The following is a 17,214-nucleotide window of genomic DNA, read 5'->3' as shown; positions in this document are numbered from 1 at the left end:
GTGGCGTATGCAAATCAGATTCGCTGTGTTCACAGCTGGACGCCGTTCTTTATTTTACCGGCTGCCATGTGCTCTGTGCTGGATGCTACGTATATAAAATAATTATTTCGTGGTGGATTAATCATTTTATTCTGCAAACTGGCTGTTGAAAACGGCTCTAATCACCTCCAGAATCACAGAGGAAGCTGCAGCTGGGCTATTCGCGCGCGCGAACGGCTAACAAGCTGCACAAAGCATTTTGAGCGGTCTAAAAAGCTAATTATTTGACTTGTTTACATAGTCAAGGCATGATAAAACAGTTGTGTGTTTTTTCCTTCTTGTCTGCAGCTGTTACAGTATTTATTCCTGTGTTTATAACAGATTTAACTTCTTGTTATAATCGTTCAGACGAGCTGTGCTCTGATGCGATCCATTGACATCACCACTTGCCCTGTTCACTGCTTGTTTACTCCAATCAAAACAAAGCAACGCCGTGATGAAGCCTCACGGGACATGTTCTGGCATGTCCAGCTCATGCACAATCACAATCGGATATTCACACGACTGGAAAGCAACCGGAATCCATCTGAAATCCACCTGAAAGCCGTCCTGAGAGACCAACACCGAGGTGGTTTTGTCCTGCGTAATGAACGGAGCCGTGGTGCGTCCCTCCGCTTTTCTTTCCATGAAAAAAACTCCTGTAATGGTGGAATGTGCCGGAAAAAGTGCTGATGTCCACATCTTCTGTCTTTTGTGAAAGTCAGACGAGGTCCCGGATCAACAAAGCTTTCACATTGGAAATGATCTGGTTGTTTATGTGGGGTGTCAGCCTGTCGATGGGGGCTGGGAGCGCGCCATGCTCTCAGCAGTTGTGGGCCGTCCTTAAAGCGGCAGTAACACCCCGTAATCTGTTTAATCCCCATAAAATCGTCCCTGAAAGCCATATTAATTTTTCGAACGGTGTCCACCTGGAGGTCTCTCACAGTTTCTGGAAAAAAATTGATGCGGCAAAGCTCCAAATCGTTCAGACATTTATTCGCAATAAAAAATAGACGAGAGGGGTGGACCACACCTCACTCAAAGCCTGCTCACAGGCGAATGACGCAACAGACAGGCATGAAAAACTCACGCATGCGCACGAGGGTTCATGCTTGTCTGACACAATCACACGTGATTCAAATCCATATGGTTTTTTAAAAAAAAATAATAAGGTCGGATACTTTTCTAACAGACCTCGTATTAATAATATATCCATAATTCATACTGGGACATTTGTTATTTTTAGCCATTTGTGTTGTGGACGACAAGGAATGCCTGTAATTTGTGTACTCAATTCATGCTCAATTAATCCTCTCCCCAGTGGGACCGGGCCCTTAAGGACAGAGACTGCAAGGGCTGTGATTTGTCACTTTTACATTTTCACTCCTTCCTCTTCTGTCATACTTTAAAAGTAAAAATGATGTCATCATCTCTTGGCTAAAAATTAAACCAAGGAACTTTTCACAAGCTGTTACAGGAGTTAGTTCTGATGATGGTGCATACGAGGAAACCACGGAGGAACAGGTGACTGCATTTCTCAACAGTAAACATATTGTCATTAATAATGAAAATATCAAAGCATGTCACAGTCTGCCGACTCGGGATAAGACATCTACTCCAGTTATCATCATCCATTTTGCAAACAGAAGGCATAAAATTGAATTACTCAAACACGGAAGGAAGCTGAAAGGTACAATTGTTTATATAAATGAGCATCTTACCGAGAGTAATGCAGACATCACCAGGAAAGCTAGGCTACTTAGAAAACAGGGCAAAATTAATTCAGTCTGGGTCACAAATTGCAAGGTTTTTATCAAACCAAACAATGCACCTGAAAATGCCAGAGGTCATGCATCAAGAATTTGAGTCCGTTAGAACATTTTAAGTAAGGATGTTTCATTCGTTAAGGGACAAAATCTTGAGAAATTCTGTGACATGTTCAGGTTTACACCGTGTAGTTAGACTTAACTGCATATTTGGATTGTGGATTACAGTTCTTTTGGGATGGCAACTGACTCTTCAAAATTTACTCCTGCACAGGAGATCAATTTAAAAAATTTTGATGACACCAACCACAGATTTCATAACATTGAAAATAATATTGTTCTGGACTGTTTCTTTCTCAAATATAGAAATCACCACTGTAATTATTTTACTGAGGAACAATTTAAGCAATATTCCTTCATAAATGGTGCACTCTCTATTTTACATTTTAATAGCAGAAGCTTTTCCATGAATTTTTCCAAAATCCTGGACTGTTTCATAATTGCTAATACATATTTTTCACTTATTGCAGTTACTGAGACATGGTTAAAAGAAGAGTATGTTGATTCTGTCCAACTTGAGGGTTATCTCTTTTTTTTGCCAGAAATAGGGCAAATAAATGAGGTGGTGTGTGGCTCTTTAAGTCAGATCTAATCATTACTGTGAAATTGTTCCAAATATGTCATTTTCTTTGGATGGTGTCATGGAATGTGTTACTGTAGAGATTATTTGTGAAAAATCAAAAATCATAATTATAAGTTGTATTTACAGAATTCCCGGGTCGAATATAGACACTGAAATGTACATCCAAAATGTACACCTCAATTAGAAACAATAAGCTTTTATTTGTTTGCGGAGACTTTAACATAGATTTTCTAAATCCTCATGGCGATATACATATAGCGAAATTCTGAGATTCTGTGTTCTGTATGGGATTATATCCAGCAATAACACACCCAACCAGGATTACTACGAACACAGACACTCAATATATTAACAAACGTTATTGTTGGGAATTTAACGTGTGGATTACTTATTAGTGACATCAGCGATCACCTGCCGTTTTTTGTTGTGTACAATTCTCTCTTTTTTTTTTGGTAATTCATCTTTTTCACCTTGTACAATTACAGAAGACAAAAAATAATATTATTGAAAATAATAATAATAATAATAATAATAATAATAATAATAATAGTAATAAAACAACAGCAAATATAAACAACAAACAAACTTGTAGCTTTGAACCAGGGTGTGGTATTTCAGTTGATCGAAGTAATGATCCTCAAATTGCTATCCTTCCCGACTTTCATACTTATACATACATACATGAACTTCTGTCTATATCTACATATACTGATATTTAACCCTACAGACATCTCAACCAATCCTAAACAAAATAATTTCTGTGTTGTCTAATATATTTTAACCATCCTTCCTAGATACTGTTAAGTTTTTCAACTTCCATTCTTAGGGCCCTGTCCCACTGGCGTTCAGGAGGATTTGCGTATGGATTGCGCACAAAATTGGCCCATATTCGCCAAACATCCACAATATCCGTGTAACATGCCTGTATGAGTCGGCCGTCATCCGAACACGCCCGTGATCATCCGCAGAGGCACACATGTCCGCAGCCAGGATTTTTGAGTAGCCCAGATTTTTGAGTAGCTCAAAAATCTGGATGCGGATGACATCCACCTTACATACTCAATACATACTCAATTCATACATAATACATACTCACTCTATGCGCTGTATATCTGCTGTTAACCGCTGATATCTGACGGGGCAACTGACGGGGATTTGCAGCTTGGCAGCGGACCGGGACAGTGTGTAAAACAAATATATATCATGCCTATCATGTCCACATCACAAACTAAAATAAGTTGTAGCGAATGCATACAAATTGGCCATGAATAAAGTGTTTTTATTACATCTGCTTTGCAGCTGATTTGCGGACAATCTGTGAATGCATAACAAACACGTTACGTAAACCCAAAGTACTATATGTGGCAGAAAGTCCAGCTGTGGAGAGCCACAAAGACGTAGCTGCTGCAATCCAGGACTTTTATATAACACCAACAAAAGGAAGTGTTGCTGTTTAGCCACAACTCACGCTGAAGTCTGTGACACTCTCAAAAAAAAATCACCGTCTCACACCCCGAGCGGCTTCCCCCCTCCCACTCCCCTAACTCATGAACAGTTAACCCTCACATGACAACATGAACATTAACTCTGTGATCAACTTGTCCAAGTCCAGCAAATGCTCCAGAGGCTGTATTGTTGGTGTGAATAGTGATGCCAAAAGGAGCGAGTGCGCTTATTTTATGACCCCAATGCAGATGCCGTGCACGTGCAACACGTACGCGATGCATTCATAATACACCCGTAATACTGCCGTGATAATCTCAATGTGTCGGATCAGTTTCCTCACTACATGCGTTATATAACCGTGATTGTTCATCATATATTTGCTATATATTATTAATATATCCGTAATTCATACTGGGACATTTGTCATTTTTGGCCATTTTTATTGCAGACGACAAGGAACGCCCGCAATTTGTATACTCAATTCATGCGTAATTAATCCTCTCTCCAGTGGGACAGGGCCCTTAGTGACACCGTTAAATTATCCATAATACAAATTCTTAACATTACATCAAACCATTCTTCCACTTTAGGCAGCAGATCACTTCACCAGCTTCTGGATATTGCTTTTTTACTAGCCAATAGCATAATGCTTATAAATTTATAATCATCCCCTTCTTTTAAATTCAAAGTTTCGACTTTCCCAAGGTACATAATTTCAGATTGAATTAGTATCTTAATTTTCATCACCTCATCAATTACTTTTTTAATATCTCTTCATTACTCTAAATAAGAATTCCCACCTTACCGAATTGAATGCCTTTTCTGCATCCATTCGCATTATTAATGTTTGTTTTCACTGATATGTTGCATAATATGCAGTGTTCTGTGAATATGATCATGTGTTTGTCTACACTTTATAAATCCTGTTTGGTCTAAACTTATAATATCTGGCAGACTTTTTTCAATACGCCTTGCTAGAATAGTTGTGAATAGTCTGTACTCGATATTAAGTACACTTATCGGTCTATAGTTTGAACAATTTGTCGCATCTTTGCCTTTCTTTGCAATTCAGGAAATGATTGCTTCCCTCCAAGCATCAGGAATAGCTCCTCCTTTCATTATCCAATTAAAAGTTCTATGTAATAAAGGGATCAAAGTTTTTTTAAAAAGTTTTATACTATGCTAATATATATCCGTCAGTCCCTGGGCTTTTATTGTTTTTGAGTTTAGAAATTGCTGCATTTATTTCTTGCATTGTTATTTCTGATATGATCTGATATATGATATCAATTAGTTATTTTGTTCTTCTGTTATTTGTGGTAGATCTAAGCCATTTAAGAAAACATCAGTTTGGGATTCATTGTTATTATGTGCCTGGGAGTACAGCCTATCATACTAAAATTCAAAACATTTGTGAATTTGATCTGTCTTGTACACCACAGAATTAGTTTGTGGATCTTGTATTTTGTAAATGTTTCTCAATGTTTGCTCCTTTTTAAGCCTATATCAATCAATCAATCAATCAATTTTTTTATATAGCGCCAAATCACAACAAACAGTTGCCCCAAGGCGCTTTATATTGTAAGGCAAGGCCATACAATAATTATGTAAAACCCCAACGGTCAAAACGACCCCCTGTGAGCAAGCACTTGGCTACAGTGGGAAGGAAAAACTCCCTTTTAACAGGAAGAAACCTCCAGCAGAACCAGGCTCAGGGAGGGGCAGTCTTCTGCTGGGACTGGTTGGGGCTGAGGGAGAGAACCAGGAAAAAGACATGCTGTGGAGGGGAGCAGAGATCGATCACTAATGATTAAATGCAGAGTGGTGCATACAGAGCAAAAAGAGAAAGAAACAGTGCATCATGGGAACCCCCCAGCAGTCTACGTCTATAGCAGCATAACTAAGGGATGGTTCAGGGTCACCTGATCCAGCCCTAACTATAAGCTTTAGCAAAAAGGAAAGTTTTAAGCCTAATCTTAAAAGTAGAGAGGGTGTCTGTCTCCCTGATCTGAATTGGGAGCTGGTTCCACAGGAGAGGAGCCTGAAAGCTGAAGGCTCTGCCTCCCATTCTACTCTTACAAACCCTAGGAACTACAAGTAAGCCTGCAGTCTGAGAGCGAAGCGCTCTATTGGGGTGATATGGTACTACGAGGTCCCTAAGATAAGATGGGACCTGATTATTCAAAACCTTATAAGTAAGAAGAAGAATTTTAAATTCTATTCTAGAATTAACAGGAAGCCAATGAAGAGAGGCCAATATGGGTGAGATATGCTCTCTCCTTCTAGTCCCCGTCAGTACTCTAGCTGCAGCATTTTGAATTAACTGAAGGCTTTTTAGGGAACTTTTAGGACAACCTGATAATAATGAATTACAATAGTCCAGCCTAGAGGAAATAAATGCATGAATTAGTTTTTCAGCATCACTCTGAGACAAGACCTTTCTGATTTTAGAGATATTGCGTAAATGCAAAAAAGCAGTCCTACATATTTGTTTAATATGCGCTTTGAATGACATATCCTGATCAAAAATGACTCCAAGATTTCTCACAGTATTACTAGAGGTCAGGGTAATGCCATCCAGAGTAAGGATCTGGTTAGACACCATGTTTCTAAGATTTGTGGGGCCAAGTACAATAACTTCAGTTTTATCTGAGTTTAAAAGCAGGAAATTAGAGGTCATCCATGTCTTTATGTCTGTAAGACAATCCTGCAGTTTAGCTAATTGGTGTGTGTCCTCTGGCTTCATGGATAGATAAAGCTGGGTATCATCTGCGGATTTACTCCCAGCCTCACAATACCTCTGTTTTGTGTATATCGTTTTTTTTTCCTGGATTTCTTGCATCAAAATGTCATTAATCTCTGTTTTTTTCTTTTTGATTTCAGCCAATATTTTACTATCAGTTGAGTTTTTATGTTCTTTCTCCGGTCTTTTCAAATCAGTTTTTAAAGTTTTAAGTCTTTCCTATTTAATTCTATTCCTATATGCAGATCTAGCTATCAATTTCCCTCTCATAACTGCTTTGCATGCATCGCACAATACTGACAGAAATACTTCTCCATTGTCATTTTGTTTGACATATTCACCAATCTCTTTTTCAATTTCATCTTTCATTTGACCAATTAACAAGCTTGAGTTCAGTCTCCAAATTGTTTTTTCACTTCTCTTCCCATGGTTATCTTTATATATACTGGGCAGTGATCAGACAAGTCCCTCACCCCAATATCACAATTTCTATACCTATCCCTAGCATATATTAAAAAATAATCAGTCCTAGAATACAAAGAGTGTGATGCTGAGAAATAGGTATAATCTCTGATAGAGGGGTTGAGTTCCCTCCAGATATCCAAAATTCCCAATTGTGATATCTTTTTTTTTTTTCTTTTTTTTTTGTGATATTTTTGCCGATAGTATTTTTCTGCTGCACTTTCCCTGATGAGTCCAGTTGTGGATTAAGCCTCTGGTTGAGATCACTTGCTCCAATCAACATCCCCTCTCCTTGTGTTGTTACCAACTCAAAAATCTGTTTAAAGAAATCCCAATCTGAACCTGGAAGCGCGTAGACATTTAAAAGTGACACCAATTCACCATCCAATCTGCCAATCACTAAGAGCCCCTTCACACATAGTGCGAAGTTTGGACAAAGTTTGGACGAAGTGCGCACTTAGTACACATGACGCAGGAATCGTGTGCAAACCGTGTGAAATGGTCCCTGCCTCTAATGCCTCGTACACCTATTGCTACAACTATTTGCACACACCAGTGGCTGAAAGACAAAGTGTGCACTGTGCGAACCCATCGCACCCTCTCGCTGCAGGTTTCGGCCAAAATCCAGGTGACACACACGAACATCTAACACCACTCGCATGGTACAAAGAAAATGTGTGGCCAGCCGCAATCTTGGCATGACAACAGCCTACAGATGACCACTGTCGTACTGGCAGAGAAATTTGTCTAAGTTCCACACGACTGTGGCTTTGGTGTGTGCGCTGAGAACTGACAGGAGGTGTGGTTATGACAGAAGTGGCTGTGGTGATCTGTCATTCTGGACATTCCAACTGGACAATGCCTACTGTGTTTGGACAGACATGGACTAACAACTGTCCACTGTGAGGCGCGTGTGTCTGATTGCTGTACTTATGTGGATATATATTAAAAACATGTATCGCTGTGGCGACAAGCATACGAGCAAGTGCATGCATGGAGCGGACAATGACAGCCTCCAGGTTGAAATGGATCTTCAGATCAGAACACGCAGCGGGCGATCTGACCGTAACGTCATCCATGTGAGCTCTGTTCCACATGCTGCCATGCGCCATCCACAAGACATGCATGTCAGGCAGAACACATGCGCGGCCAACTGGACACACCGGACCAGTAGTTGTGGACATCAGAGCACACTGCTTCTCATTCATATTATTTCATGACTGTATGTCAGTGACCATGGGCCATGTACAGAGAAACAGATGGATCATACAGTGGGGGAAATAAGTATTTGATCTACTGTCAATTTTGCAGGTTTTCCCACCTACAAAGAATGTAGAGGTCTGTCATTTTTACCGTAGGTACACTTCAACTGTGAGAGACAGAATCTAAAAAAACAAAATCCAGAAAATTACATTGTATGATTTTTAAATAATTAATTTGCATTTTATTGCATGAAATAAGCATTTGATCACCTACCAAAAAACAAGAATTCTGGCTCTCACAGACCTGTGAGTTTTTCTTTAAGAAGCCCTCCTATTCTGCACTCTTTACCTGTATTAATTGCACCTGTTTGAACTTGTTACCTGTATAAAAGACACCTGTGCACATAATCAATCACACTCCAACCTGTCCACCATGGCCAAGACCAAAGAGCTGTCTAAGGACACCAGGGACAAAACTGTAGACCTGCACAAGGCTGGGATGGGCTACAGGACAATAGGCAAGCAGCTTAGTGAGAAGAAAAAAACTGTTATGATTATTTATTAGAAAGTGGAAGAAACACAAGATGACTGTCAATCTCCCTCGGTCTGGGATTCCATGCAAGATCTCACTTCGTAGGGTAAGGATAATTCTGAGAAAGCTCAGAACTACACAGGAGGACCTGGTCAATGAACCTGAAGAGAGCTGGGACCACAGTCACAAAGATTACATTAGTAACACATGATGCCGTCATGGTTTAAAATCCTGCAGGGCAGCAAGGTACCCCTGCTCAAGCCAGCACATGTCCAAGCCCATTTGAAGTTCACCTGTGACCATCTGGATGATCCAGAGGAGGCATGGGAGAATGTCATGTGGTCAGATGAGACCAAAATAGAGCTTTTTGGAATCAACTCCACTTGCTGTGTTTAGAGGATGAGAACAACCCCAAGAAAACCATCCCAACAGTGAAGCATAGGGGTAGAAACATCATACTCTGGGGGTGCTCTTCTGCAAAGGGGACAGGATGACTGCACCGTACTGAAGGGAGGATGGATGGGGTCATGTATTGCAAGATTTTGGAAAACAACCTCCTTCCCTCAGTAAGAGCATTGAAGATGGGTCATGGCTGGGTCTTCCAGCATGACAATGACCCCAAACACACAGCCAGGGCAACTAAGGAGGGGCTCCGTAAGAAGCATTTTGAGGTCCTGGAGTGGCCAAGCCAGTCTCCAGACCTGAACTCAATAGCAAATCTTTGGAGGGAGCTGAAACTCAAAACCTAAAAGATCTGGAGAAGATCTGTATGGAGGAGTGGACCAAAATCCCTGTTGCAGTGTGTGCAACTTGGTCAAGAACTGCAGGAAATGTCTGACCTCTGTAATGGCAGACAAATGTTTCTATACCAATTGTTAAGGTCTGTTTTTCTAGGGGCTCAAATACTTATTTCATGCAACAAAATGCAAATTAATTATTTAAAAATCATACAATGTGATTTTTCTGGATTTGTTTTTTTTTTTTTTAGATTCTGTCTCTCACAGTTGAAGTGTACCTACGATAAAAATGCAGACCTCTCTATTCCCCCACTGTATTTGTATTGCTCGTTTGATAAATGCAGTGCTTTTATATGGTGTGTAATTTTTTTTGTAATACTTCCATGTCCTTCCTGATATGAGGCAGATTCCTGCAGCTTTCAAAGGACAGCTCCGTAGCTCATTGGTAAAGTCTCTGACTGGCAATCAGAGCTTTTGGACTGCACGGATTCTTGTCCCATGAGTGGTATGTTTCTTCTTTAATTTTTTATTTTTTTTACTCCACCCACTGTTTCGCCATTTTTGACCAGACGTCAACCAAACTTCACACTATGTGTGAAGGGGCCCTAAAATATACCTGCTCTCTTTGTCTTTGATCATCTTAGCCATGTCAAAACTAATTTAAAATCAAATATAGACACCCCTCTTCTATGTCCTGATTTATAAAATGATGAAAACTCCTGATTGTACCTATTCCTCTTTAGCTTTTCATGTTCTTTATCTGTCAAATGGGTCTCCTGTAAGAAAAATATTCCCACTCCCTTTTTTCATTTTACTTATCCTTTTGACTGGGCTACGCAACCCATTAACATAATAAGAGGCTACTTTCAGTAGATTACTTTGTGATGTCATTTTCCTTAGAATATTGTGTATTATCTGTATTTCTACCCCATATGCTACAACAAACAAACACACTTTGTGAAGCATAATTAGAACTAAACTCAGAAAGAATATAGATGACTTCCAAACCTGAGGTCATAAAGTCTTTAACCCTTTTTGAGCTAAAATCCAGCTCTGAGGGATAGCCCCTGGCTAGTAGGGGGGCCCTCGTGACCTTTTTTGGCCCTGCAGGTTAGGATGCCACATCATATGATGTAGTCAAGACTGCCATTGTCAGTTCAGTTGTGGTTGGACATCGGTGGAAACGATTCCCATTTCCGGGCAACCACAGTCTTGCCATTGATGAAGACACCAGCTAGATGCCACCATTTTTTTCATGGATCACCATATAACCATTCACCAACTAACCTAAAATGTCAAGATCAGTTTGGGGTCTGTGGAAAAAAACATCCATGACTATTTGCACATGTGGAAGTTGTCTGTACGATGGATTCCCCGTTTGCTCACACCTTTCCAGAAGCAGGAATGAGTCACATGCTACCAGGCACTTTTGGCCATGTGCCAAGAAAACTAGGAGGACTTCTTTGGCAGGCTAATCAAACACGGGTCCATCACTATAACCCTGAGACTAAAGCCCAGCCAAAGCAATGAAAGCATTATGGCTCATCATCTCCGATAAAGACACGTGTCCACCCCCTGCAGGCAAGGTCATGTTAACGGTCTTTTGGGACCAGCATGGAGTAGTGATGATGGATTTCCTGGCAAAGGGTACCACAATTACCGGGACATACTATGCTACAATGCTGCAGAAATTGCAGAAGGCCATCAAAACTGAGCGGTGTGGCATGTCTCTCCTTGCCGGATGGTGTTCAAGGCTGCAAAATACCACATGACATGACCCATAGAAATGTGTTATTTATTATACATGTGTAATTTCAGCCTCCCACACTGACCGGAAGTTGGTCGGGGGAATCTTCAATGGACAGCCCTCATAGCTCTACACTTTCTGTTAATTTTTAGTTCATAGTTTTGTCTACAGGTACCAAAAAAATCATTTGCTCTTTTGGACATGAGGTGAAGGATATAATTTGATTTGTATCTTCTGTGTCTCATTATTCACACCTTGCTCCCCATCTCCATCCCTACAGGCGTATCAGAAGTGGGTGAGGGAACACGGTCCAGAGAGACCCCTGCCAGGGCTTAAATATACTCATGAGCAGCTGCTGTTCATCGCTTTTGCACAGGTAATTATAATTCACAGCCGTGTCCATGACATTTTTTTGCAAGCATTCAAGGAATATGGCCCTCAGCCAGTGCAGCTCATCAAAAAGAAATCATGAAGCAGTTCTGCACTGACACCAATATGTATATTAGTAAGGTGTGTGCTGTATTGATTTTGGATAGTGATTCTGTTAACATTTTCCAGAGCAGTTTATTATTATTACTATTATTACTATTATTATTATTATTATTATTGTTTGGGAGGTGTTGCAACTTATATACGAAAAATCGGGCGTTCATTAATAACTATTTTAATCTGACTTTCCCAGGTATCAACAGTGGTGGGCACAATTCCGCTAACCGCTTATTATCAAAGCTAATGCTTTCATTATTGGATTAGTTTTTCAGATAATTCTGAAAACCATCATCAAATCAATTATCTTCCGATAAATTTTGGTCAAATAATTTTAATCTTTTTATAAAAGATAACTTTTCAGTTAGCTGATTAGCTGTTATCGACGCTAACTTTTTGGTTAGCTTCGCCCACCACTGGGTATCAATGCACTAAAACTACATTCGTATAGAGCTAAATCTAGGCCAAAGGTTTTGTAATCTGAAAATAAAAAAGATTGAAAAAATAAATTTTGAAACTGAAAATTCAGTGTTTGTTCTTGAATTTTATAATCATTTAAAAAGTATTATTAAAATAAAAATAAGTACAAGATATATATTTTCAGTTTAAATATATTTTTGATTCAGCTCTAATTATTTTGATCAAATAATTAATTTTCTTTCATATTTCTTTTTTTCACTTTCAGATCTTATTTTTCCAGTTTCAAACTTTTGGCCCCATTCTGGCATGGGAGGGCGTTGCTTCAATTGAGAGGGGCATGGAATTGTGAGTGACAGCAGAGCAATCAGTCCTCACATGATGTTGCTTTCAGGAAATGTGGGTACTTTGATAGATAATGACTCTGCTCCTGTCTCCATTGTGGATTACTATGCAGCTGGCGCGTGAAAGAAAATAGAATGAAAGCTTATTACGAGGCTTTAAACCCTCGAGATTAAGCTGTTTATTGTGATCGATGTGTAGCAGTTGGTTCAGTGGATCCATATGTTGTACCGGATAGTGAATTTAATGATGATGTAACAAAGTGGCCGGCAGTTTCACAGCGTAAACTTAATATGACCAGAACCAAGCAGACTGCCCGTAAATCCAAAGCCAATGCCGGAAGAGCGCTCTGACTACCGGCGGTGTGAAGAAACCTCACCATTACAGGCCCGGCAATGAGGCGCTGAGAGAGATCCACCGCTACCAGAAATCCACCGAGCTGCTGATCCACAAGCTGCCGACCAGGTCAGCCTTGCTGGCCTCCTGCAGAGCATCACAGCGGAGCTCTGAAAGCGGAGGTCGGTCTTGAAGTCCTGAGCGATTTCTCTCACCAGGTGCTGGAAGGGCAGCTTGTGCATCAGCAGCTCGGTGGATTTCTGGTAGCCACGGAGTGCCACAGTGCCGGGCCTGTAACGGTGAGGCTTCTTCACACCGCCGGTAGGCGGAGCGCTCTTCCAGGCGGCTTTGGATTTGGATTTACTGGCGGTCCGCGTGGTTCTGGCCATATTAAAGCTTCCTTCAGATCTGCTGAGCCAGGTCTCTCTGTGTGTCACTTATAAAGCTTGTAACACTCCACTGCTTGATGGACAATAACTGCTGGCAGCCTGTAAAATGAGCGACCTGCCTCATTTTTAAGAGGTGATGCTGCGCTGTGTTCACGGTCTTGTGTGGATTTGGGACACATCAGTTTTTTAGGTATAGGTGTTAAACTTTACAATCTTGCATATTTTCCAGTTTTTAAACATCAAAAATGACCAAGAGTGGTCTAGAATTACTTGTAATAGACATCTTTGTCTTTAGCATTACTTTATTTACAGGCATCAAGACAATATAGTGGAGAGAAAGTGTTAAGTCATTATCTATCAAAGTACCCACGTTTCCTGAAAGCAACATCATGTGAGGGCTGATTGCTCTCCTGTCACTCACAATTCCACAATTCAATCAAAGCCACGCCCTCCCATGCCAGAACGGGGCCAAAAGTTTGAAACTGAAAAAATAAGATCTGAAAGTGAAAAAAAAGATCTGAAGGTGAAAAAAAGAAATATGAATGAAAATAAATTATTTGATCAAAATAATTACAGAGCTGAATCAAAAATTTATTTAAACTGAAAAATATATATCTTACACTTATTTTTATTTTGATAATACTTTTTAAATGATTCTAAAATTCAAGAACAAACATTGAATTTTCAGTTTCAAAATTTATTTTTTCAATCTTTTTATTTTCAGATTACAAAACTTTTGGCCTGGGTTTAGCTCCATACATTCGCCCTATTGACGTATCCCATAATCCCTTGCGCGCCAGAGAGTCGCTGCAGTCAAACAACATAGAGAATCCACATGATGACAATTGTAAATGAATATTATACTACAAAAATGTAATTTTTTTACGCTTTTCGACATGTTAATAAGAGACTGTTGCATGATACCCTGAAAACTTGCTAAAACAATTATAACAAATAATCCATGTCTGCTACGTTTAATCTGCATGGAATTTAATAAACGCAAACTGAATTTCAGACATATTATATATATATTAGTCTGGAACAAAGAGGACAAACAGTGTTGTAAAGAACAATAATCAAGACGTTAAAGAGCAAACTTCACTTTCACCCAGAACGACATGATCAGGAAGCGAGCGTAGCGGGACACCCCCCGCATGCCGCGTGCCTATTGTCTACACAAAAGAACAGCTGATTGCCCTGAGAGGAGCCGCTCGGCTTTTCCCATGGGACAAAGAAGAAAACAACATCCCCTCGGACATATTACGCAGTTTCGTCGTGGATGTCGGGCCGGACGCAGGATCCAAGAGAAGAAACATTGCCCTTGTCCTGCACTTCCCTCTGTGATCACCGGTGACGTAAGCTCTATTACCGGAAAGTGTGACGAGCTGACTGCACTCACACGGTACCAGCAGGAATACAGAGACAGTGCACTGATGATTTTCACGGAGACCTGGCTCACCCCGACCATACCAGACTTTGCTGTAGCCATCAACAACTTTCATCTGCTACGCTTGGACAGGACGGAGGAGAGTGGGAAGTGGAAAGGAGGAGGACTTTCAGTTTATGTGAGTGAAAAATGGTCCAAAGCAGAACACTGTACTGTTAAGATGCAGATGTGCAACAAACACATAGAACTTCTTGCTGTTAGCATTAGGTCATATCATCTGCCTCGGGAGTTTTCACAAGTTATGGTGATAGCTGTGTATGTAGCCCCATCTGCTAACCCTGAAATCGCTTGTGAGCATCTGCTAAATTGCATCAGTGATCTGCAGTCAAGACACCCACAGGCCCTGTTCCTCACCACTGGTGACTTCAACCACTCCAACCCTGCCTCTGTCCTCCCCACACACACTCAGTATGTGACCTGTCCCACCAGAGACAATAAAACACTGGACTTATTTTTTGCCAGTGTGAAGGAGGCATACACCTCTCCCCCCCTTCCCCCACTGGGTAGATCAGACCACAGTCTCATCTATTTGGCACCAGTATATGTCCCCCTTGTGCGAAGGCAGCCTGCTGAGTCTCAGATTGTACAGAAGTGGTCTGCAGAGAGCGAGGCGGCACTTAGAGACTGTTTCAGCACAACTGTGTGGTCCGAACTCTGTGACCCTCACAAGGAGGACATAAACACCATGACAGAATGCATCACGGACTGCATCAACTTTTGCTTTGAAAACACCGTACATACCTGGACAGTGCGGTGTTTTTCGAACAACAAACCATGGATTAACCCTGATATAAAGACTCTGCTGAAGGAGAAGAAGAGAGCCTTTAAGTCAGGGAACCAAGAGGCCCTGAAGAATATACACAGAGAACTGAGGAGGGAAATTCGCAAAGCTCAGACCGCCTACAAGAGGAAGCTGGAGGAGCAGTTCCAACACCAGAACATCCGGGGGGTGTGGAGCAGCTTGAAGACCATCTCTGGGTTCAAACCCCCTCCCAAACAGGCGGAAGGTGACCATCAATGGGCTAATGACCTCAACAAGCACTTCCTGAGGTTCTACACAACCCCTCCTCCTCCTCCCCCTGCTCTGTCTTCAGCGCCTCTGCCCAGTATCCCCGCTCCTTACACTTCCGCTCACACCGCTGCCACAGACTGCTTCATTCCCAATACACATCGTGGGCACCAGCCATACATTTCACGCTTCACACTTTATCTGATCACTTTTACATCCCGACAGTGTATATCATCCTGGCAGTGCAGCATTGAACTGAACAATGGTAGCCTTAGCGTTACCCGGCACTCAGTGCTTTTTTTAGTTCTTGTTTTTAAGAGATACTTGTCTGTTTTATTGCATGCCCTTCTGTTCCTACTGTTCTATGCTGTGATGTGACTCTGAAATTTCCCCATTGAGGGATGAATAAAGGCTTTCTTATCTTATCTTACAATATAAAAATAGTTTTATGTTGCAATGTTAATGGTGTTGTCCATGTGCAGCGGTTAAAGTGAAGCCCGATCAGAGCGTCTCAATGCAGTTCTCAATGTTACTGAGATCTTGCAGCACGGCAGCCTCTTCAAAGTTTCACAGGATTTGAAACGTCACTAGGGTGAATGACAACAATGCACAAAAATCCCAAACTAAAGAGCTGTGCACACAATTTAATAAAATGAGTGTACAATATAATAAAACGTGTGCACAATATAATAAAACATGCACACAATATAATAAAATGTGCACAATATTATAAAACAAGCGCACAATATAATAAAATGTGTACACAATATAATAACGTGTGCACATTATTATAAAACAAGCGCACAATATAATAAAATGAGCGCACAATATAATAAAACGTGCACACAATATAATAAAATGAGCGCACAATACGTATAATAAAACGTGTGCACATTCTCTCCACATGCAAAACATTTTGCGATGACACTTCCAGGGCTCCGTAGTATTATGACTGCTCAACAACTCGCTTAGTATCAACAAAGTCCTTCTGGTAAATTTCACAATGCGTACAATTTACTGGTTCCCTCACACTCTTTGTTGTGCTCTTTGGCCCCTCATTTTCAAGCCTGATTAATTAATATCCGGCGTATAGGTCCTACATATAATACAATTTGCGTCATCTTGACACAAATTCTATTGATGATACAGTTATACATCCAAATCAAAGAAGGGATTTAACAGCAATCTCAACCTTTATATCCACCTCCAGCCTCTATGACACCATAGGGGCTGGAGCCACACAAAGCAGAAGACATCACCACATTCAAACCAGCCTGCAGAAAGCTGATTTCAAAAAAACTGATCGCTTTTGTTGATCCAGCACTCCTACACTTGATGTTTGTGAATATGAAAAACAGACTGTGCAAAATTACCTTAATTTTCTAATGGCTAGTATTAGCAGTGAACTTACAACAAGTTATGCTCAATATGCAAGAATACGATGTCCATAAAGAGGGTTGTGTTGGAAATATTACTTGGAATATTTTATTAA

General features: G+C 40.6%; 1 protein-coding gene across 1 annotated transcript in view; it reads left to right on the top strand.

Moving 5' to 3' along the window:
• Positions 1-17,214, top strand: part of LOC117508133 (endothelin-converting enzyme-like 1) — a 209,187-nt gene that overhangs the window by 186,982 nt on the left and 4,991 nt on the right. Inside the window, 1 exon segment of the mRNA XM_034167795.1 lies at positions 11,577-11,672. Coding sequence (XP_034023686.1) covers positions 11,577-11,672 — 96 coding nt within the window.

The sequence above is a fragment of the Thalassophryne amazonica genome, chromosome 4 (genome assembly GCF_902500255.1).
Source record: "Thalassophryne amazonica chromosome 4, fThaAma1.1, whole genome shotgun sequence".
NCBI classification, from domain to species: Eukaryota; Metazoa; Chordata; class Actinopteri; order Batrachoidiformes; family Batrachoididae; genus Thalassophryne; species Thalassophryne amazonica.
Note: the sequence above shows the minus strand (reverse complement) of the source record. Positions and strands in the feature narration are given on the sequence as shown.